The 23,098-nt window shown below is 53.6% G+C and overlaps 1 protein-coding gene and 1 long non-coding RNA gene across 3 annotated transcripts in view; one reads left to right on the top strand and one right to left on the bottom strand.

Annotated features, from left to right (window-relative positions):
• The window catches only part of LOC136379601 (uncharacterized), a 38,469-nt gene extending 26,692 nt beyond the window's left edge, over positions 1-11,777 (bottom strand). Inside the window, exon 1 of the long non-coding RNA XR_010746782.1 lies at positions 10,381-11,777. This is a non-coding gene — a long non-coding RNA (uncharacterized lncRNA). The remainder of the gene's footprint in view (positions 1-10,380) is intronic.
• Positions 4,846-10,382, top strand: PAQR9 (progestin and adipoQ receptor family member 9). Of its 2 annotated transcripts, none has more exons than XM_066346995.1 (2): positions 4,846-5,198; positions 6,082-10,382. In XM_066346995.1, exons 1-2 carry the CDS (start codon positions 5,178-5,180, stop codon positions 7,399-7,401), a joined length of 1,341 nt encoding a protein of 446 aa, XP_066203092.1. In that variant the 5' UTR covers positions 4,846-5,177; the 3' UTR covers positions 7,402-10,382. The 2 variants fall into 2 exon arrangements, with proteins under 2 accessions (XP_066203092.1, XP_066203093.1); XM_066346996.1 differs by lacking the exon at positions 4,846-5,198 and adding an exon at positions 5,735-5,752.
• Positions 11,778-23,098: the final 11,321 nt, after the last annotated feature.

Raw genomic sequence — 23,098 nt, 5'->3', positions numbered from 1 at the left:
CGGCCAGGGCCTTCAAAAATTTTTAAAGAGAGAAAAACAAGAAAAAAACCTAAATGGGACCATTGGCCAGTTCGCTTCTTTGAGGCCCAAACACAGCCCAATAACTGAGAGGCCTTCCCCTTGATCTTTGGGTGGTCGGCAAAGTCATTAGTCAACAGAGCCAAATAGAACAGTACAACGATTGAAATTTCTTTTGAGAGCCATTTTTTATTAACTTAAACTATATAGGCAGGTACATTTCTTACCGAGGTAGCACCTGCACATGGTATTTTGTGGAAGAGCCACACTCAAGGGGCCAAAGAGCTGCCTGTGGCCCGTGAGCCGCAGTTTCCCAACCATAGTACTAGGCCATAATATCCTATTTTTTCCTGCTGTATTAATCAATCACTGTAATGGTTGATATTGTGCTAAGTGCAAGGCTCATCTATGAAGTCTTGGGACCTGCCATTTGCCTCTTCACAGAGATCTTAGTATAAATATATGGCAAGTCTTCTGGTGACATCAGATGTTATTTGTTTATGGGAAAATGCTATTTAAAAATGGACCTTCCTGCCATGCCTAATCAATATCCAGCCGTCACACACTGCAGGAATACCTGTCTCTCTCTGCCTCTTTCTTATCAGAGACTTTCTAACCAGATCCAAACGGTGGCCCCATTCAACGATACTTACGGCTGAGCTTGGGGCCACGGCGCCAGTATTTGTGTTGTTTTTCCCCTTCTCATTGGTTATGCTCATTTAATTATTCACAAAGCTTTTGAACAGCAATTTAAAAAAAAAACTTAAAATGAAAGAGGAGGCCATGTGAGGTACAAGGCTGAGCCTCTCTGGTTTCCTGTCTGGAAACGGAGATCCTGGATTCACCTTGCCAAGAGCACTCTGGGAATTAGAGATAATGTATGTAAAGTGCCTGTGCCGGTACCCACATCCAGCATACGATCAAGAAATGGAAACAACTGCCATAAACGGGAAGAGAGTCTCACTAGATGACTTGAAAGATGAAGTGACATTTCTAAGAGTCTAGGACTCTGAGTTCTAACCTTTTAAAGGCTTACCGCACTGAAGAGAATCTCCCAATCACAGATACGTGTTGAGTGCTTACTACTACGGGCAAAGCACTGCATGTCCAGGGCTATTGTCAATAGGCGGAGGAGGAGCAAGAACTGAATCACCGATTTCACGCCCTTGTAGAATTGGTTCTCCAGTAAAATGAATGGAGACTACGGAAAAGTCCCCTCCCAGAGCAAGCAAGAGCCAGTGACAATCTCTTCCTCCCCGAAGGGTAACAATTCTGAATGAGGATGAACAGAACATGCAGATAGGAGACCTTCGTCGTCAGGGATAGTAGGAGCTTTAGCCAGGAAACAGGAAGGGCAGAACTGGGAGAAATAACTCCAGAATGCAGACGGCCACCCAAGCTCAGGAAAGCTGCGGGAGGGGCGGAAGGCTCGGGCAGGTCCGGTCAGGGCTTAGGGACTGTTGATGGGGAGATGGCGACCCCAAAACACCCTTGACAGCAACCTGAGAGGCTACCCCTGCCCCCCTGGACCCGAGAGAGGAGATGGGAGCAGGTGGACACGCAGGAGCAGCGATGGACTGCAGAGAAATCAGTGGCGTTTGGATTGCACACCTTTTATCCACCAGTGTCGAGGCACCACCAGCCCATGCCCTGCCGTATTATTTTGTTACCTCCATGTAAGATGTAGTAAGTGTATCATACAAACCTTCACAGGGGATGGACATTTAAAAACAGATCTATGGCAACGGAAGTTGTCGCATTGTATTCTTCACCTTCCACCAGGCTTTGTGCGCGCCCACTCCGGAGAGAACAGGTGAAGTGGGGGGCGAGAGGGACATAGGGAGGTGCCGCTCCCTGCGCAGAATCATCAAAGGCAAAAAACACCCTAACAAGTCTCCCTGAGCTATTCTTCCAAAGAGAACCCTGCCTGTCGCCACTTCAGTAAACAGCCAGGCCTAGCGCCAGAGAAGAACTCAATCCCCCACCACCCTCTCCGGCTTCCGGCCCTCTACCTGGCCTTCCGATTCCGCTTCTCCTCAAAGGTTGCCATAGTTACACACCCGATGCCACTGCCAGGTGGTTCTCCGCAGGTAGGATCCTAACTCTCAGACCCTATAATCTGGTGGTAACCGTATCTGACCTGGAAGAGTTGGGATGGTGGCGCTCTTCAGTTGGTGGCTATTCTCAATTTAAGGAGGAAGGGACGCCCTCTGGTTAGGCTGTATCTTCTGAGGAGAGGGACAGAACCTTCTAGAGCTCTCTTTGTACAAAGTCTTGGGTGCAATAAAGCGCCGGGTTTTGTTCGTTTGGTTGGTTGGTTGTTCGGTTGGTTGGTTTTGGCAAAAAATGAGAGGAGCAAAAAAATTGCTTCCTCCTCAACCAGGTGTATTAGCTGTAAATATCAGAGCACATTTTTTAAATGCGGGTTTTACACAGAGCTCATTGTCCCTATAAGAGAACATCAAATTTGCTGTGGAACTTTTTTATATACTTCATATGATTACTGTAGGGACAAAACACAAAGAAACACAAACTCTACGGGTCCTGTTTGCTCCAGCTCCTGGAAGTGACCGCATGTGGGCAGCCAGGACCCCTCAGTGCCCGAATGTGCAGGGCCTCCACGGGACTGCCCACACCACTCTTGGGGTCTCGGTTTAACAAGCCTTCCATTGGGAGAACCCAGCTGGTTTCCACCCCTAAACGCTGGCACACTGCCTTGTCAATGGCACCGGGCGATACCTTTCTGCCAAGGGCTTGGTAGTCAGGCCGGGGCAGCCTCGGGATGCCTTATCACCCAGCGCACCTGCCGGGCCAGCGGCAGCCCGCTCTGCTATCTGCTGCATCTGTCAGCCAAGCCCAGGGGGTGTGAGCATGGTCCTTGCTGACAAGCAGCAGTTAGTTACTGGAGTTAAAGACAAACCACACAGCCCAGCCTGCGTAGGGTCTGGAGAACTCACCTTTATATCTCAAAACACCAAAGAAAAATTAATGCCACCGTTTGGTAGCAATTAAGTAAGTCCTATTTCTGGGGGTGGGGGGGGGTGGTGTTTGTTTGTTTGTTTGTTTTGTTTTAAATAAAGTTAGGTGAGTTTTTCTGGTTTCTCAGTTCCTTTTCCCTTGGGTTTGTCCAGGTATAGCCTGCACGGCTTCTCTGGGCTGACGCCAAAGACCTTCGGGAACACCCCTCCACAGCTGATTTTGCGCCTCGAGTGGGGCGGGAGATATACAAGAAAAGAGAGAAGCAGGTCTCTCAATGACTTCCTGAGAGGCTTATATAGGAAGGTGACAACAGGTTGTGCTGATGTTATAAAATACTGAGTGTTTTCAAGAACACTGTATTTTATCATGGTCAGCCTCACCAATCCTAGCCATCAAGGCAAATGTGATTTTATCTAACTATAGAGTTTTTACACATGCATTTACAGTCAATTCCTTTCTCTTCTATTTCCCTCAATTAGCGAAGAGAGCTGATTACGTAACGAAGAGGTTGGCAGATAAGAATTATTACAGGATCAACATTTTTTGGCAGGCCCTCGCTCGGGCTGTCTGTGGCATAAAACAAAGAGACTATGAAAAAAAAAATTATTTTCTGATCTGCCCTAGATTCATTCAGGGTTAGCATTCCTAGGCCTGATTAATAAATGCCTGAATTTTAATCCCTTTTCCTACAAATTAGCCTGGTCTTTAGTCCAGATGTGAAAGAAACTAGACTTTGCTTTAAAACCGCAAAGCTATGCAAGTGGGAAAACAGAAAATACTAAAACAAAATGCAAGCTAAGTCACTTGGGCAAGATATTAATTTAAAACCCACTAATCAGGAATTTGTGATGTCAGGAAGGCATCAGATAGGAATGTACCTTTGGCCTAATTGTGTAAGAGTTTGCTAAGCCAGAGGAAAACTTTTTTTTTCCCCCAGAGAGGAGGCTGAAACTTTTAAAGACACTCTTTCTATTACCTGTTAGTAATTTTAGACACTTACAATACCGAATGATTTCTTTTTTTTTTTTTTTTTTTAATTTTTTTTTTATTTATTCATTTTTAGAGAGGAGAGAGAGAGAGAGAAAGAGAGAGAGGAGAGAGAGACAGAGAGAAGGGGGGAGGAGCTGGAAGCATCAACTCCCACATGTGCCTTGACCAGGCAAGCCCAGGGTTTCGAACTGGCGACCTCAGCATTTCCAGGTCGACGCTTTATCCACTGCGCCACCACAGGTCAGGCATGATTTCTTACTTATAAAGTAATTCTTGTCCACAACCGAAGTCCTTGAGCCCCTGCTAAGTAAACAAACCTTCCTTGGCTTACCTATAAGATCTGCTATAGTGATGAAGGTGGCCTTTCATTTCTACAATACAAGCCTTTCCCCAAATCAAACGCTCCTAGTTTTCTATGAGCAAAGCAGCTTGTTGGATGTTCTGGTGTAAGTACATGAGATCAGAAGCAACTTGCCGAGGTTCAAATCCTCCCCACCCCCATCCCGGGCTTCCATCAACTGGGCAGGTTATGTAGGGTTATGCTGCCTCCATTGTTAAAAAAAAAAAAGGGGGGGGGGACAATAATAAGTATACCTAAAAGATTTTTAAAAACCGTTAAGCACTTAGAACACTGCCTGGTCCCTTATAGTTAGCTCCGGTTGCCATGACACCGTAGTGTAGGTAGACACAGTCATAGAGCCCTAAGGCCTCTGTCGAAGAGAAACTTCTGTGAAATGGTAACCGTTTTTAGAGCAGAGCAGACAGGGTTTTTTATTTCCAGCTCCCCACCCCCGCCCCCGCCACCTCCCCCCCTTTTACAAGGCTCACGGGCACGTTGTCACACGCAGTGCATCACAACGTTTTCCGATTCTTCCCTCGGCCTCTCTTCTGGCTTCCTGCCACCCAAGCCTGCCAGGTACCGCTGGTCAATTATGCATAAGCTTCTTCCGAGCCACCGCCTCCCAGTCTCTCCGAACTGTCCCTGCTCGCTTTTCGGTGGTTCATGCGAGGATCCACCTCTCCCTGAAGTCACCTCTCCTCGGTGCCCTCCACCAGGATAAACCCTCGACTCAAGACACACAGCCCTGCCGGGGGGAGCCCGTGTCCGGAGATTCCGCCCGGTCCTGAGCAGCCCGCCGCCACTTCTCGGACTCGGGGCTCCCCACACAAGACCAGAGACGACGACGAGGATGGCGAGAGCGACCGGACAGGCCAGTGATGGGATGGTTTCTTCGGACAAGACCAGGACGGGGGAGAAGGGAGGTTCATGACGCACCTGCCTAAGTCCGCTACACGAACGGATATAAACTGGGGCTTGGACGCGGTGCCGACAACGGGAACCGCGCGCGCTCCCGCGCGCGCGCGCACACACGGGGAAAGAGGGGCTGTCCCGGGTTTCTGACAGTGACACGGGCCTGATCCGGACATGGACCCACAGCTCCCCTGATTTCCGGAGCGTCCCTGCCCCCGCCACCTCGGGACTCACTGTGCGCGCATCTCCGCGCCCCGCGCGGGCTAGCGCGCCCTGCCCTCCCCTCCCCGCCGCTTCCCTCCCCCCGCCCCCGCGGCCGCTGCTCTACGCCCCTCGCGAACGCGCTCCCCAGTGTCCTCTCGAACGCCCGCCCGCCCGCGTGGCTGCTGGGCTCCGAACCCCGGCGCCGACCCTCGCCCTCGGCGCGCGCGGCCGAGTCGCTGGCGCAGCCTTTGCCCCCGCATCAATCATTAACGGGCCAGCTCGGGCTGCGGCGGCCCGAGGAGGGGGATGGTACGGAACTCGAGACAGGGGACAACTCCATCCCCAGAGGCGGCCGCGAAACACTAGCCGGGGAGGCCCCCGCCCGCCCTCCAGCGCCTCTGCTCCCACGTCCCCGCCTCCCGCGCCGGGGGCAGCGGCGGCTGCGCCCGCACCGCGCGATGCCCAGTCACCGGGGCAGCGCCGCCGCCGCAGTCCGCCGCGCCGCCGCTGGGGCTGCCGCAGCGCGGGCGGCCCGGAGCCGGTAGCAGGGAGCCTGGCGCAGGGGACGCCGAGCCCCGCGCGCCCTGCAAGTCGCCGGCCGCTCACAAAGTGATTCTTATTTATTCACTTATTTTTAGGACCGGCTGCTCGGAGGTTCAGGTCTTCCCTGGAACCTGCAGCGACGCCCCCGGCGCGCGCACAAAGGCTCCGACGGCGGCCGGCGGGGGCTGCGGAGCGCGCGGGAGCCGGCGCCAGAGGTCGCCTGTTCACCGGAGCCCGCGCCAGAGGTCGCCTGTTCGCGTCCTAGCCAAGCCCGGGGCACCATGCCGCGGCGCCTGCAGCCCCGGAGCACCGGCACCAGGGGCCCCCCGGCCACGACCGGGGCGGCTTTGGAGGACGTCTCGCGCCCGCACCCCTCGGCCTCCGGGAACCCTTCGGCCCCGGCCAAGGCGCTGCTGCGCTGGGACGAGGTGCCCGACGACTTCGTGGAGTGCTTCATTCTGTCCGGCTACCGGCGGCTGCCCTGCACGGCACAGGAGTGCCTGGCCTCGGTGCTCAAGCCCACCAACGAGACGCTCAACTTCTGGACGCACTTCATCCCGCTGCTGCTGTTCCTGAGCAAGTTCTGCCGCCTGTTCTTCCTGAGCGGCCGCGACGTGCCCTTCCACCACCCGTGGCTGCTGCCGCTGTGGTGCTACGCGTCCGGCGTGCTGCTGACCTTCGCCATGAGCTGCACGGCGCACGTGTTCAGCTGCCTGTCGCTGCGCCTGCGCGCCGCCTTCTTCTACCTGGACTATGCGTCCATCAGCTACTACGGCTTCGGCAGCACCGTGGCCTATTACTACTACCTGCTGCCGGGCCTCAGCTTGCTGGACGCCCGGGTGATGACCCCTTACGTGCAGCAACGCCTGGGCTGGCACGTGGACTGCACGCGCCTCATCGCCGCCTACCGCGCGCTGGTGCTGCCGGTGGCCTTCCTGCTGGCGGTGGCCTGCACCGTGGCCTGCTGCAAGAGCCGCACCGACTGGTGCTCCTACCCGTTCGCGCTGCGCACCTTCGTCTTCGTCATGCCACTCAGCATGGCCTGCCCCATCATGCTGGAGAGCTGGCTCTTCGACCTGCGCGGCGAGAACCCCACGCTCTTCGTGCACTTCTACCGTCGTTACTTCTGGTTGGTGGTGGCGGCCTTCTTCAACGTCAGCAAGATCCCCGAGCGCATCCAGCCGGGCCTCTTCGACATCATCGGCCACAGCCACCAGCTCTTCCACATCTTCACGTTCCTCAGCATCTACGACCAGGTGTACTACGTGGAGGAGGGCCTGCGCCAGTTTCTCAAGGCACCGCCCGCCGCGCCCACCTTTTTGGGCACCGTGGGCTACATGCTGCTGCTGGTCGTCTGCCTGGGGCTGGTCATCAGGAAGTTCTTGAGCAGCTCCGAATTCTGCAGTAAAAAGTGAGCCTCCGCCTTGCAGGCAGGAGACCGCTGGTTTGCCCACCCCGTTTGGACTTTTCTGTTGTCCCTACTGTTTAGTTTGTTTTCCAATTGTGTTGTGTTTTCTTCTTTGCGCAAAGGAGGGCGCTGCAGAGCCACAGGGGGCAAGTCCGGTTCCACACGGGGCTTTCGAGGCACTTGGGGCTTTGGTGTAGGGAAGTGGGTCTAGCAAGAGGGAGAGAGGGTCACTGGGTTTTTGTTTTGTTTTTGTTTTTTTCTTTTTTTGTCCCGGGAGACAATTCAGATGGTGTCTGTGACATCCCGGGGTTTTTAGAAGGCAGTGAATAAAATCCCAAATAAAACCCCCAAACAGTTCGATTTTCAAATCCTCTTCTGTGCCTGTGGTAACAAGAAGTAGCTCCTGTGAGGTCAGGTATGCATTCAAATGGGTAAGTAGACAAAATCCGGGGTACTTCCCTTTCCGTCTGAGGAATGCTTGGATTCGTCCAAAGAATGGAGCTTTGTAGGACATGTGCACCAAGATATATAAGCCCAGGGCTTAACCTACTAGAAAATGCATGGAATGTGAACACGAGTTAACTACTTCAAAAGGTTTCTCGGATATCGTTTAAATAGTAATATATATATATATACAGTGATCTCTCGTTATTTCTCGAGCCTGTGCTGTGCACTGAATTTTATTTGTCCTCCTGCAGTTTTGAATTTGGTGATCCTTTCTGCATTGCACACACTTGAACTAGAAGTCAGGGCAAGGTGCCCGAGAGTCCTCAACTACTTTCATAAACAGTGTTTCCTGAAGGCCTGTGCGCCGGGGACTCAGTGAATTACTCTACCTTAGTTAGACTACTAGTGAGGAGCTCAGTGGTCTGGGTAGATCCCAGCTGCCCGTTTACTTTAATGTATTCCATGAAACCTATTTTTTCTTTTTTTGTTTGTTCTGTGTTTACTCTTATTCTTTCCTTCCCTACTTATTTAAATTACCACTGGAATCAATGTGCCTTTTGAAGCAATGTCCAAATGGCTGGCCCTCAAAGACAGGGGAATAAGCTTTTTTTTTCCTTACTGGACTGCAAATCAGGGTCTAACATTCCACCCAGGAGGGAAGGAAGATGGTGTTGGTTTTAAGTTTTGGGTCGCGCCGGAAGTGCTGACCAGGACCGGCCGCGCCTAGGGCTTCTCCTCTAGGAGAAGGGGCCAACCCACTGGTGTGGCTGTGGCTCCTCGCGTAGCCGTCAGGGAAGCTGAGGGGACGCCGTTCTAGCCTGATGCCATCTCTCCTCGCTTAAAAAATATAATACTCAGGAATACACGAGGCAGTTACATGAGGAACGCCAGGAGCGTACTACTTGAATCGTGACTGAAATTTTTGAGTTCTAATACGATGACCTCTTGCCTAGCGTCAACACTGAAATCTCATTGGGATGCAGACCGGTGGTAAGGAATGCCGGTCATCCGACGTCGTGGAGAAAGGAGTGGACGCGCTCCTGGGGGCCTTTCTGGCAACCACCCTGGCCAGCGTTAGGTAGGACATTTTTCTTGTCCATGCTGGCCTGCACCTGAGACCACTGAGGCCGTTGATTTGAATACTGAACACACTTCCTGACTCATCCTTTGGTTGTGAGCCAAATACGTCACTGAATGGGAAGTCTTGACTTGATGGGGTGACTCAGATCAAGCACATAAAGCAGACGGACACCTACCTCAGCCCTGGTAGGTGACGCTCCTGAAAACATGGCTGGTTTTGTTTGCCGCTTTTTTATTTGTGACGGTCTTGGTAAACCGAGAGGCCCGGCACCGTTCCCTGGAGGAACCAGTGTGTTCCGTGTGTCCATCTGCACGCAGAAGTTCATTTCATCTGTGTCTCCATTTGATGTGGAGCCTCTCGAGGGGATTGTAAATACACTTTGCACGTTTGCGGACGGGGATCGGCGTCTCGTCTTCTGCTCGAGTGCAGGGAGGGGGCTCCCGCTCGGTGACCGAGGCTGAGAATCGGTGCCTACTACCGATGCCATTTCTCACCTGCCTCTTCATCCAGTACCTGCCTTCAAGGGCAGCGGCGGGAGGCCGGGCATGTCCACCTGCGCGCTTATTCGCCCGGCGCGCTTGTCTCCTCTGGAGCTCCAGAGAGCGTGTGCTGGCTTGGGAGCTGGAGACGCGGGTCGACGAGTGTTTAAGGGGGGCCTGTCGGGAGAGAAGACGGCTTCTGAAAAGGGGCCGAGGCGTTTGAGAACAAGACGCCCGTCCCGGACTCGTCCTTCGCCGTTTCTGCCGGAGGTCTGGGTCTGCATGCCGAATGCTGGTTCTCGCCCTGTGTCTCTTTCCCTAAGCGGAAGCCCCTTCAGGATGAAGTTATTATTATGCCCGTTGTCATTTCCAAACAGTTGTGACGTGTGAGCCCGGTAAGATGTGTGCCCGTTTCCCTCTCAGAGGTTTCGGCACCCGTTCCGTCCCGGAGAGAAGGAGGACCCCTCTCCCCTCCCTCCCCTCCCCTTTTCCTCCCCTCCACTTCCCCTTTCCCATCCCGTCCTCATTGTGGTGCGCCCCGCCGCACACGGACTGACAGAAGGACATCCTGGCCAGCCGGAGCCGGCGCTGGTGCTTTGCCTCACGCTGGTGCGCAGAGAGGGTCCCGTGGACGGGCGCTGCCCGAGGCCAGAGAGGTTTGGGAACCTGTGTTATTTGCTAAATTATATCGGATTTCTGTCAAGATAAATGATGATATTTTAGAATCAGCAAATATTTACTAAAGTCTCCCAGTTTGCGTGGAACCCCCCGGGTATGTGACCTACCTACGTCGGGGGCCATAATGGCTGTGGGAATAACATAGCTTTAAAAATAGGTCTGCCCTCTCCATCTCGCCGCATCCTGTAAAGCTCAGGTTTTACTGGGTTGGCGTTCAGCTGTTGGAGAATGGAGGGCAGTGAGGAGGCGCTCCGTGATGACCTCTCCGCCACCTAGTGTGAGAGCCTGTCGTGGAACTCACCTTCTTTCCACTGGTCCGTCACGATCCAGGGGATGTCACAGGGAGCAGCGCCATCGAGTCGTGCCACAGAGATGAGGGCGTTTGATCTCCGTGCCTGTCCCCCTGTGGGGCTGGTCTCTGGGTCTGACTGGGGCTCATTCAGTTGATGGTCGTGGTGAGGGGGTCCCTTTCGTCCCCGTGCTGGCTGCTGCACCCTCAGCTGAGGAAGATGACCTTCCCAGAGAGAGGAAGTGAGTTCTTTGGTCATGTCACGACTGGCTTGTAAAAATAAATGTGATCTTTTTCCACTGGCTGTCCACCTTCTATAAATAGTCCAGGAAGACCGTATGGGGCTCCGGAGTTAGCTGGCTGGCTGGAGTGGCCTCCACATGTCCCCATTCATAAATCCTGCCTGTAAGTGCTTGCCGTCAAAACAAACAAACAAACAAAATGCTCAGCCTAACTCATCATGCTGCTTCAGGGCACATATTTCTAAGGATGCAAAATGAGGGGATGGAGGTGAATTTTATAAATTTTTTTTTCTGGTTTGGTGCTGATTCCGAGGGCTAACAGCAATAAAAACAGGTACTTTTATCTTCAATTTCTTCACAACTTGATTTAGTGAGCCTGTACCAAGTCAGAACAGAAGTTACGGCCGCGTTTGTCTTCACGCCAAGGTTGTACCGTTGGTCCGAGGCGACACAGTTGTTTTCAAACTGACATTAGAATGTGGGCCGGTCGTGTGCTGGGCTGGGAGTGTGTACGGGCCTGCACGGCTGTGATGGCTGGCCAGCCACAAACACGAACGGGAGAATAAAGACGTATATTGTAAAACACACAATTGTAAAATAGAGTGAAGTAAGATGCCCGCTGTCCTTGAATTCAGATGATAAAATATTACGCAAAAACGTTCATTTCTGTCATCGTGGGTTGTTCATCTGTTGACGTCGGCCAGAGCCGACCGCCTTCTGTCAGCGTCTCTGAGTTGATTCTCACCCCTTCGTTCATGTGGTCCCTTCAGTGGTCCTTGAGCGTCCACTGCAGGTTGGACATGGGGGGGGGGGGTCCATCACATCACAGCCGGCACCCTTTGTCTGCAAGTGGGCGGGGTGGGAGCACCAGAAAGCCCCCGTGAGGCCAGGGACCAAACTGATCTTCGCCACAAGCAGAATGTCCCAAGCCACCCAGTGTGGCTCTTTCTCCTATTAGCATAAGAGCAGTGCATAGAATCTTACTTCAATTAACATGCTACTTACCCACAAGTTTCTTTCTATTTTTCTCTTTTATTTTCTTTCTTTTCTTCCTTCCCTCTCTCCCTTCCTCCCTTCCTCCCTTCCTTCCTTTGTTTCTGTCTGCCTTTAGGTTGTTGAGGATTTTATGGTTAAAAATAATTACAAAATTGAATGTAAATCCAGGCGAAGGGAGAGCAGGCATCTACTTACAAAGGAGTTGAAAAACTTTATCAGGACCAGTTAACACAGACAGTAGTAACAATCACCTTTGGAAGGGTTATAATAGCCACACCATTATGAAGTAAGGTTCATCCAAAGTGCCTAAGTTGTGATGTTATTAAGTGTCTGAATTTCATAGCTAACCTAAGCTTTTGTTCTTTTTTAAATGCAAGCTGAGATGCTTACCTCTCCAAAGATGGGTGTTCTTTAGTCTTTTTTTCCTCCTTTAAGGTCTTCCTGTTGTAATCTATGAGACATGTCTTAGAAGAAGAATAAAAAAAAAGATCTGGAGGAAATTATACAGAGAAAGTATCAGATATTAAACAATAAATAAAAGAAAAGATAAAAGACTGGACGGAGGCATGCGAGTTAGGGAGAACCGAGGGCTAGGTCCTGTCGGCTCGAGGGAGCAGCCGCCAGTTCAAGGAGGGACAGCTTCACCCGGGTTTACGTTTTGTCCCTGGAGGAGCGGGTGAACCCTCCCACCCCCGCTGTTAGCGCTCAGACAGGCGGGCGGGGAATCCTACCGGGCAGCCTAACCACACCCTGCAGCCTTGCGCCTGAGCCCGGGCGCCCAGGTGTATACGAGTGGCACACGTAGGTACCCCCTGGCTTCGTGTCCTTCATGTGCTCCGGTACAACGAAGGCTTCAGGGGATAGAGAGCACCGGACAAGTGCAGTTTGCCTTCTGAACCCTTTTCTTGAGAGATGACCAGTGTTCTGCCGTGTAGCGCCTGGCAGAAAGCGCGCAAGCCTCAGCAGGCTGGGAAGGGAGCCCCCGCCCCCGCCCCCACCCCCACCCCCACCCCCACCCCCACCCCCACCCCCACCCCCACCCCGGGCCAGGGCCGCAAACCGCTGTGTTTCTTCCCGAGAGGCCTCACGCCTCTCCCCGTGGAAGATCGTATTTCTTCAGTGGGACTGTTTCTCCAACGTGAAAGTGGGTGGTCAGCCCTCCCGAGTTACTTTTCCGAAAGGCTGATAAATACAAACGGCTGTTGTGAAGAGGTCATCGACGTCATGCCCCCGTGGCTGCCCGATTTCTAACCGGTTGGCAGGCTGTTTTGTTCTAGAAGAGCTTCTTCATGAAGAGCCTGTGACCAAGTAGCAGAATTGGAATGTTTATTTATAGGTCAGGGGCCAAGAGTGCTCATGTGGCTGTTTATTGTGGCAGGATGTGACTTTTGAAAGCTCTGAACACACAGCTACCTATATGCAACAAAGTGCTGACTATTTACCTCTTTTTTTTTTTTTTTTTTTTTTTTTTTTTGGAGCTTTTGAAGCTATTCCCCCACTAGACGGCGCTTCTAAATGTAATGCCTGAACTCAACTACTTTTTGTTCTTGAACAATCTCTGGAAGCTCTTCCAAACACAGCATTTCTTAAGGAAAACCTTTTGAACGTGCAAAAGTTGCAGGACCCTTATCTCGGCCTTGCGGCTCCACCCGAAACAGGCGCCCCGCCCTGTGGTGGGCGTGGGGAGGTCCTCAGCTGGCTGTGGGCCCTGCGGCAGAGACGGCCCTTCCCCGCAGGGCGGCTCCCACGACGTGGGGAAGACGCACCGTGGAAATAAACCTGTCCCTGGATGAAAAGAGTGCGGGGGGGGGGGGGGGGTGCACTGATTTCCTTTCTACTTTTATTTCCGTCTCTGCTTGCGAAGCGTCCTCTGTTTTTCATATGCTGGATGCCAAATGCCAATAGGAAAATTTTGAAAGCGGGACTCTTAAGTTTATCTTTTATAAGGTTGTAGTAGCAATTTGTCTATGAAAACAGGCCTCAGAGGCACACAAGTGAGAACCAGCACCTTTTAGAAAGCCTTGTCCTGTCTTGGGCATTTAACCACCTGGATCTCTCACCCAACGGATTAAGGCCTAGCAGGTCTTTTAAAATGCCGATGCCGTAGCGTTTATGAGACGGGGTGCTCAGAGTCGGCCGGCTGGCCCGAGGCCACCATGTGGGTTTCTCAAATTCGTACAGGAATCCACCCTCCACCCCCTTGCTGACTGACCCCACCCAGCCCACAGCCCAGTGCCACCCTGGAAACACTGGGAAATAAAAAACATAATAAATAATATGTTAAAAAATTTTAAGGAAGAAAACTCTCAGATATGTTACACGTGTGTCACAAGGCTAATTAAAAATCCTTGTTGGAAACTTTGTTAAGTTCCCTCTCCCGGCGAGGCTGAGCACACAGGGTCTACTGTTCCACCCAGCCGGTGTCTGCCATCCAGGCTCTGAGCAAACTGCTCTCGGCGACTGAGTCTCAAGGCAGTAGAGGGCCGAGGAGCAGGCCACGGTGTGGGGGCAGAACCGTGGGGAACACTACAACCCGAAACACGCTCAGCCCCGGCACCTGCTCCTGACTTCTCTGGAGTGGGAGGAAGAGCCAAGGCCTGTGTGCCCTCACTGCACAGACCAGGGCGAGGGTGTCCCGGGCGGGGGGCAGGTTCCGAGGGCCGCTCAGGTCTCTGCATGGAGCCCGCGGTAGGGGTGCTGAGCGCTTACCTCCCCCCCCCCCATGGCCTCCACCCTTGACGCCTTCGCTCGCCACAAGCAGCTTTGATGACAAAAGGTTCCTCAGAGGATTCCATTCCGGCCTTCTCAAACCATCTGCCTTCAGGGAGGTCCATCCATTTCTAAGCCAAGGGTCCCAATAGGACTGCTGTCCTCAGAGTCACAAGGACGGACCACCAGCAGGTCCCCTTCCTGCAGTGCAGGGATGTTAGCGGAAGGGCCGCGCTCAGTGGGGGTTCCTCAGCTCAGAGGCAGGCGGAGGATTTCACAGTGACCAAAGAGAGACCTTGTACCAGGCAGGTTTTTTTTGTTTTGTTTTCGTTTTCCATTTAATGGGGATCATGGAGGGAGGAGAGAGGAATGCAGGCACGAAGGAAGAAAGAAACAGTTCTTTTTCCCTACCGCTTGCTACATTAGCTTTCAGGCCACCCGGTCTCCCGCCATCACACACATCCTACCCAGCAGTGTGGAGAGAGCTAGCGGGACTTTCTCGGGACGCACGAACGTCCCACCCGGGGTTTCAGAGCCTGCGCGCACTCCGCCAACCATTGTTTGTTCACAATTCTGCACTATCTGGTAAATGAGCAAAAACAGTCCCCAGGAATGGGTGTCACTTGGGTCAGTTCTGTGCACGTGGCTGAACTAATTTGTGACGCACCTCTGTCCTGTGGTTTGCTCTGATCTTCCCTCGGGTCTTGCATATAAAATTCTGTAAAACTATGCATTTCTTTTTTGGCTGAAAAAATGAATGTATGAAATAATAAATTATTTGTAAGCACAGCGTGTAGGATTGCATTTGTACGCCTCTGTGTGTGTTCAGAAGATCTCTTCCAGCAAACAACTTATTCCAATATTAATAGGAAGCATGTGTAACACTAGTAAGTAAGCGTGATAAGAATAAAACATCATCCTTTTTATAAAAATAAGCGGAGCAGAAGGGAAGAGTGTAAGTTTGTCCTGAAGAAGCACCCTGAGGATATTATTACTTGACACTTTTTAGTTAAATGAAATAGAAAATTCATGAGTTGCTCTGAAACTGTATCTTCTAAGAAAATACTTGTAAGTCTGGACAATGAGGATTTTCCTTAAAGCCCCCTGCTTTCCAAGGGCGCACGCGGCCCGTGGGCTTCTGGGTAATACAGACCCCTGACCCCTGCTGGCGGGTGGGAATTGGCAGTAGCCCTGCCCCCAAATAACCCCAGCAAGGACGCCCGGCCGGTGGAGACGGCTCCGTTTTTAAGTCCTGTTGACTCTTGTTTCAGGCAGGGTTTTGTGGTTATTAGGAACAGGAGGCCTCCTCTTGTTTAAGCCTGGAAAGGTCTGTAGGAAGAATCCCGGGGAGTTCAGAGGACGCACGGAGCTGACCGCGCAGGCCGCAGGAAGGACAGCGGCAGGGACGGTGCAGGAGGCTCCCGCAGGACTCCTGCCCCCAGGGAGCCGCTCTCCAGCGCCCGCTGCTGCACGAGCGAGCCAGCGTCAGCTGTTCTCGGCCCGGGTGGCCCGTGCCCAGCTCAGATTCCGGGGAGGAGAGTGTCTGATTGTCCTAGCGCAGCTCACACGCGCTCTCCTGGCGTCAGGGCGCGCACACCTGTGACTCGGGGCCCTTTCCGGAATCACATGGAGGGAAGAGGCTAAGTCTCCAAAGGAAGAGAGACCGGGTAGATGGAACAGCGGCTGTCCACTCCACTGTCCACCCGCTTTGGCTCTGTGGCTCACAGGCACACCGCCGTGATCCCACCCCGAGGAGGTGGATGGTTTGCCCAATGGGCACTATGCAAAGCACTTTTCCAAACCAAGTGTCTTAGGGTGTGGGGCCCCCCGCCTGAGCTCTGGAGCACCTGGTGACAGAAGGAGGGAGGGAGAGGAACCGTGCCAGCAGCCCGCAGCCACTGTAACCACAGCCCCGTGCCCCGCTGGCCCACACCCTGCTTTCCATATGTGTTTTCCTTACTGCAATACGGCTGTTATTTGTGTAGTCTGAGTCTCCTCGCCCCCTTCCCAAAGTCAACCCAACGTCCTGACGTAGCACTGCAGCGAGCTCCGGGCACGCAGGACCTCCACACGATGGGACGTCCCCTCGGTCAGGGCAGGATGTGGCCGGCGGCCCGCGGACTCACCGCACAGCGGCGGAGGACTGGGCGGCTGAGAGGCCAACTCCCACTCACGTCAGCAGCGTGCTGCGTCGCCGGTACAGGGCGGCCATCGCATCCCGTGGTCTGGGGAGCACAAGCCCTTCATGGTGAGAGGAGCTCCTCGGTCCCGTGGGCTGGGAGGACCTCTGTCTACCTTGCTCGTGGCCACTGCCCTTGTGACCACCCAGTATCTCCTGGGTCTGTTCCAGCCATCTGCCTGCCGGCCTGGAGACCCATCTCCCCATCCTGCCCCTCATCTGCTCTATCTCGGAGCTGATCACAGGCTCCCATACCCTCTGGCTGTTCGTTAGGTCCGGGCAAGGGAAGAAATGGAGAAAGATTAAATGAAAGGAGAGGGCAGGACACAGGGATGTCCCCCTTGCCTCCTCTGCCTTCTTCCTGTATGGCTCCATTTTCCCCCTGAGATTCTCAGCGCTGGCTGATGCTGAGGGAAACCAGGATAAAGAATAAAGCCAGCTAATGGAGTGGTGCCAAAAGGGTAAATCACAAAGGGAGCCTTGATCAATCTGTGCCTGAAGCCTACCCACTTTTGGGCTTTCTGCTGTGGGAGGCCATCAGTTCCCTTGATTGTACAATCTGGTTTCAGTTGTATCTATGCCTTGCAGTGCGAAGCATCCTGACTGGCCCGTAAGGTTTGCTAACCGTCCGACCACGTATCACAGGATTCCAGCTTCACTCAGCCGGTCCATATTTGTGGCTCTGCGTGTGACATACACGAAGTACTCAATTGTAGAGTGCAGATTTCTGTACTGGGGCTCAGGGCTGCCCAGGGACCCTGCTGTGTTGCCCTAACCGCTTTCTCTCCTGTTCTCCACCTCAGGCTTTTCATCTCTCTGACCCCGCCCCCGACTCTCCCCTCCCATCTGTCTACCGATTCCCATCCCTGCAGAAACTACCCTCTGCCTGCGGCCCATTGTTCTCCAGGGCGGTCAACTATTCTCCTCAGTAGGGCTCTTCCCACGGACGCTGAGAACGGGCTCCTCTATCTCCCGCATGCCGAAAGGAGAAAGCCACCCTCTCCCCACCGGGTCCCCGCTCCACAGCCGACCTGGGGCAGGAGCGGTTTCCAGGCCTCCCACTCACTCGTTCGCCCACTGCGCTCTGTCTCCCTTCATCTCACGAGAACGGTTCCTGCAGGGTTTCCAAGAACCCCCTTCTTTTTTTTTTTTTTTTTTGTATTTTTCTGAAGCTGGAAATGGGGAGAGACAGTCAGATAGACTCCCGCATGCGCCTGACCAGGATCCACCCGGCACGCCCACCAGGGGCAACGCTCTGCCCACCAGGGGGCGATGCTCTGCCCCTCCGGGGCTTCGCTCTGCCGCAACCAGAGCCACTCTAGCGCCTGGGGCAGAGGCCAAGGAGCCATCCCCAGCGCCCGGGCCATCTTTGCTCCAATGGAGCCTTGGCTGCGGGAGGGGAAGAGAGAGAGACAGAAAGGAAGGAGGGGGAGGGGTGGAGAAGCAAATGGGCGCTTCTCCTATGTGCCCTGGCCGGGAATCGAACCCGGGTCCCCCGCACGCCAGGCCAACGCTCTACCGCTGAGCCAACCGGCCAGGGCCCAAGAACCTCCTTCTTGACCGACGGGCATTTCTCAGACACCCTACCTAATCGACTCCATTCTCAGGAAAGTCCTCCCTCGGCCCCTGTGACCTCCAGGATCCCCTGCCCACCTCCCGTCCTGCTCTCTCAAAACCTCCTCTGCTGGCTCCTCTCCGCTCGCTCATGCTCACGGACGTGAAGGACATGGTCAGCACCGTGACCCGGCCACCTGACCGATGCAGGCAGGTGGCAGTGCCACCCTTGTCCTGGGAACCTCGACCTTGTGCCTCCGGCTCCTCCAACCAGCCGGTGCACCGGACACCAACCGGGGGGATGTCTGTTCATCAGTCCCTGTCAGCCCCACATGGCTGGGGTGGAGTCCGCTGTCTGCAACTGCAGCCCCCCGGGACACAGGCAAGAAGGACCGGTGACCAGAACAGGGAAGCCATAGCTCTCCGCTCCTCAAAACCAACCGCCGGCAAGCGGCACGCCGGGCTTCTGGGATTTTACCTTCCTTTTCCCTGGAAGACAAAGTTGGTTCTGTGTCAGGCAGCTTTTTCACAGAGTTTACATCTATTCCAAAGCAAAAAACAAAACAAAAACCAAACAACAACAAATAAAACACCCAAAAACCCCCAAACATGAAGAAGAAAATTACCTAGGAGTTTTGGGGTTTTTCCCCCCTTAATGTCAACTTAACATAGCTGAAGAGATACTACACAAACACTTAGACGATGTGTCAAGTGGAACAATAAGTTTAAATAATTTTCATAAAGAAATTCAGCTCCTAACAACAAAAATGCATGAAATAAAAGAGTACACAGAGTAACAACATTAGATAGGTGCTCCATGAGGCTTTGATGTAAACACTGAAGGGAGACCCCCCACCCACCCCAGCCGGAAGCCATCAGAAGTCAGCCCGAACTCCTCTTTCCCGGGACAGAGGTCCTTATCGCTGTCACACACTCTCCTACTTCTTCTAGGAGTACCCTCAGTTTTCTTTTGAGAGAGAGACGCAGGAAGAGTGAGAGAGAGAGAGAGAGAGAGAGAGAGGGAGAATGAGAAGCATCTACCCCTAGTAGTTGCTTTCCCTTCAGCTGGGCACTGACTGCTTCTCCTACATGCTTTGACCAGGGATCGGTCCTTGAACTCAAGCCCAGACAGTGTCCCCTTGCTCAAGTCAGTGACTTTGGACTTCAAGCCAGCAACCTCTGGGCTCAAGCTGGTGACCTTTGGGATTGTGGAAGGATTCCCCCCCACCCTCCTCCACTCAAGCCAGCAATCCTGCACTCAAGCTGATGAGCCCGTGCTCCAGCCTACAAGCTCGACCTTGGGGTTCCAAACTGGCGACCTCAGCACTCCGGGTCATCCACTGCACCACCACCGCTCAGGCAGCAGTGCCCTGAGTTGTCTCTTAGGAAGAACTCTACTGCATTGATGAGAATGCTCTCCCTGGGCGTGGGTGGGCGTGAGACGCAGGTAGACCTGCAAGGGCAGAGTGTCTATGGATCCCAGACCTGCCAAGACTCGCCCGTATGTGTCTTCCTGCAATTCTGTGAGGTGCCCACAGCCTTGCCTAAGTACTGCCTCCTTCTTTCTTAGTATTCTTCCTCCCTGAAGTAAGCCAGAGGGTCCCATTTCCTGCAACTAAGGAATACAGACGAGACTTCCAGTTTCTAGTCCGGCGTGTAAAGAGCTTAGACGTCGTCACTCCGCCCCGACAACAGTACGAAAGCTGAACAAACGGAAACACCAACAACTGTTTTTAGATCCGTCAGGGCAGTGGGGTCACGGGGCAAACCAGCCTCCTCAAAACCGGAGATATTTCTTTCTTTTTTATTTGTTTTTTATTAAGTGAGAGGAGGAGAGGCAGAGACACAGACTCCTGCATGTGCCCTGACCGGGATCCACTCATCAAGCCCCCCCTACCAGGGGATGCTCTGACCATCTGGGGTCATGCTCCCAAATGAGCTATTTTTAGCACCTAAGGTGGAGGCTTCAAGGAGCCATCCTCAGCGCCTGGGGCCCATGTTCTCGAATCAATCAAGCTATGGCTGTGGGGGGGGGGGGAGAAAGAGAGAGAGAGAGAGAGAGAGAGAGAGAGAAGCAGGGGTGGAGCAGTGGGAAGCATCAACTCATAGTTGCTTCTCGTATGTGCTTTCACGAGCAAGCCTGGGGTCGCAAACTGGTGACCTCAGTGTTCCAAGTCGACGCTCTATCCACTGCACCAACGCAGGTCAGGCAGAGAAGGTGGATATTTTAAAAATCTGATTACCTGTGCAATTTATAAAGTACTTCCTAAAATCATAGAATTAATCAAAGAGGCCCCATATCCTGTCTACTCACACAACTTCCATCCTGCCTACCTGGAACCCATGTATCTGTAAAAATATATGTGAAAAAACAAGAGTTAGGGAGAAGGCATGCAGACATTTTCCGTAGAAAATGTAACTCTGAGAGTTATATTGTTAATTAAAGATGACTTGAGTAGGTTTTTACTTCAGCATTTCATTCCATGGTTCCCCATGTTGGTTGATCCTTAGCTGCTATAAATCTGTTTTTTGTTTGTATTTTTTCTGAAGTGAGAAGCGGGGAGACAGAGAGACACAGACTCCCACATGCGTCTAATCGTGATCTACCTAGCATACCCACCAGGGGGCAATGCTCTGTGCATTTGGGTTGTTGCTCCGCTGCAACCAGAGCCATTCTAGAGCCTGAGGCAGAGGCCATGGAGCTGACTTCAGCACCGGAGCAAACTTTGCTCCAAAGGAGCCTTGGCTGCGGGAGGGGAAGAGAGAGGCAGAGAGGAAGGAGGGGGGGTGGAGAAGCAAATGGGCACTTCTGTGTGCCCTGGCCGGGAATCAAACCCAGGACTTCCACACACAGGGCCGACGCTCTATATAATTCTGTTTTGATAATCTGTAGGTATCAACATCAAGTTCTTTCATATTCTTATCTTAGTTACACAGAAATGCCATGAAGGACAGAGAGAAACAAGTTTCTGCAGACACCCACCTGTATACTCCACCAGCTGGGAGACGATGGACACGTCTTGCGTCCCAGGCAAGGAGAAGATGCATGGCCTCCATCCTGGTGTGGTTTCAGTCGATTGTTTTGGTTTCCATTTGCTCTTTTTAATTTGTAATTTTGGTGTTTTTCTTTGTATCACTTTCAGCTCCCACAGAACGGGTCCAATATAAAAGATGGCAGACGTGGAGTCCCGCCAGCAGCCCCTAGTTTTGGTCCCCGGTGTGACCTGTGTGTCTGACCGCATGTCAAGCGTGTACCTGGACAGGTGCTGATGTCTCACAGAAACCCACGAGGGGACCTGGGGCACGAGGTATAAATCTTGGGGCTTCCCTCCGTTAATTATTGCGAATGGAATCTGGCTCAAAGGAACTTAAAAGAGAAAAGTGATGAAGTAAAGGTTGGGGGGGGGGGGTCGGGGGCACCAGTGGCCGTTGGGTAGTCTTCCCACCCTGGTGCTGGACGGAGCCACTTGAGCCCCGGCCTGTCTGGCTGCGGTGGGGAAGGCACGGAGCTGTCCCGCAGAGCTGAGTCACTGCCACCCAGTGAGTCAGACTCTGTCTGGTGCGGATGCGGTTCTCCTGTCCTCCCTGAGCGCAGCGAGCCCGAGCTCCACCGGGGACACCAGGGTACCTCGGAACATACACCTCTTTCTCCCCGTCCATGCTGTTCGGTCCCATAAGCAGTCGTGTCGCTCGGCTCCCCGCACACGTGCTGGGACTATTCACAACAGCTCTGCAGAACCCACCCCCACCCCCCTGCCCCAAGGAAACAAGTGCGCTCCGGAAAAGGCGGGGCTGCGGCCCCAGGGCCTCCTGTGCGCGCACCGCATCCAAGCCGCACCCCGCCCCCTAGCCCGCAGCCAAGCCGCACCACGCCCCCTAGCCCGGAGCTACCGCAGCAGGGGGAGCGGGCCCCACACTGGGGGCAGCGGCGAGCATCCTGCCCCTTGCAAGAGCCCGAAGAGCTGTGCACGCACACACGCCCCCGACTCACACGCCCTGGGCACTGCGAGGTGGCCAGATGCCTCCCGGGCGGTACAGGTCTCCAGACAGGAGGGGCAATTGGGCAGTTCGGGGTGGGGTGGGGTAGTCGCTCTGGTTTGGTTCCCCCAGGAATTCGGGCACGGCCCATGCAGGCTCGAGGTCCAGGGCTCCGCGCGTGGGCACTGGTGGGGCGGGTGGAGCGGTGGGACCCGAACTCCCGGCCCTGCAGATCCCGAGAGCGCAGCGTAGTGGGTGAGCTCCTGCCTCCCGCAGCCACATCGGCAGACCTGGGCCAGGGTCGGCTTAGGAAGCTACTCGACCCCTCTGGGCCTCCATCTCCTCACCTGTGAAATGGGGTTAGAGCTACTTCCCACTTCATGGTAGTGTGAGGATTCCCTGCATGAGTGCAAAGCTGTTTCGCTTAGAGTCCAGGGCACGCTATGTGTTCCGGACATTTTAGTGGCTGTTCTATCGGCTCAAAGTCTTAAGAACTTGTAACACACCCAGTCCATGGGACCCCCGGGGCGGGGGGAGGGGGTTGTGTGCACCCCGGAGGAAAAAGCTGGATGGAGTTAACTTTCTACTCAGTGCCGTCACAGAGAAGAAATACAATGCAAGCCACACGTGCAATTTTCCACTCCCTACATTATAAGAGAGGAAAAAAAAATGATGAAATTAATTTTAGTGATATATTTCCTTTAGCCCACTGTATCCAAAATGTTGGCATTTCAACATGTGGCCTGGGCCACATTTCAAGGCCTTCAACCTCCTGTGAGCTGGACAGCACAGTTCAGACTGGTCACCGTTTCAGTCTCAGCTCCAATGCCACCAGCACCTCTGATTATCTAAGTAGCTGCCCCTGCCTCCAGCCCCACACCCCCCCCACACACACACGTGTTCAGCATGGCTTCACCCTATTTCTAACACATCACCTCTCACCGTGTGACATCGCCTGTTTGTCATCTCTCTCTCCCCATTGGCACCTCAGCTCTGAGACGGCAGAGGGGGACCCTGGACACCAGCACGGCCCCGCACCCTGCGGCCGCTCATTTGCTCCTTGCGGCCTGAC

This window comes from Saccopteryx leptura, chromosome 8 (genome assembly GCF_036850995.1).
Source record: "Saccopteryx leptura isolate mSacLep1 chromosome 8, mSacLep1_pri_phased_curated, whole genome shotgun sequence".
NCBI classification, from domain to species: Eukaryota; Metazoa; Chordata; class Mammalia; order Chiroptera; family Emballonuridae; genus Saccopteryx; species Saccopteryx leptura.
Note: the sequence above shows the minus strand (reverse complement) of the source record. Positions and strands in the feature narration are given on the sequence as shown.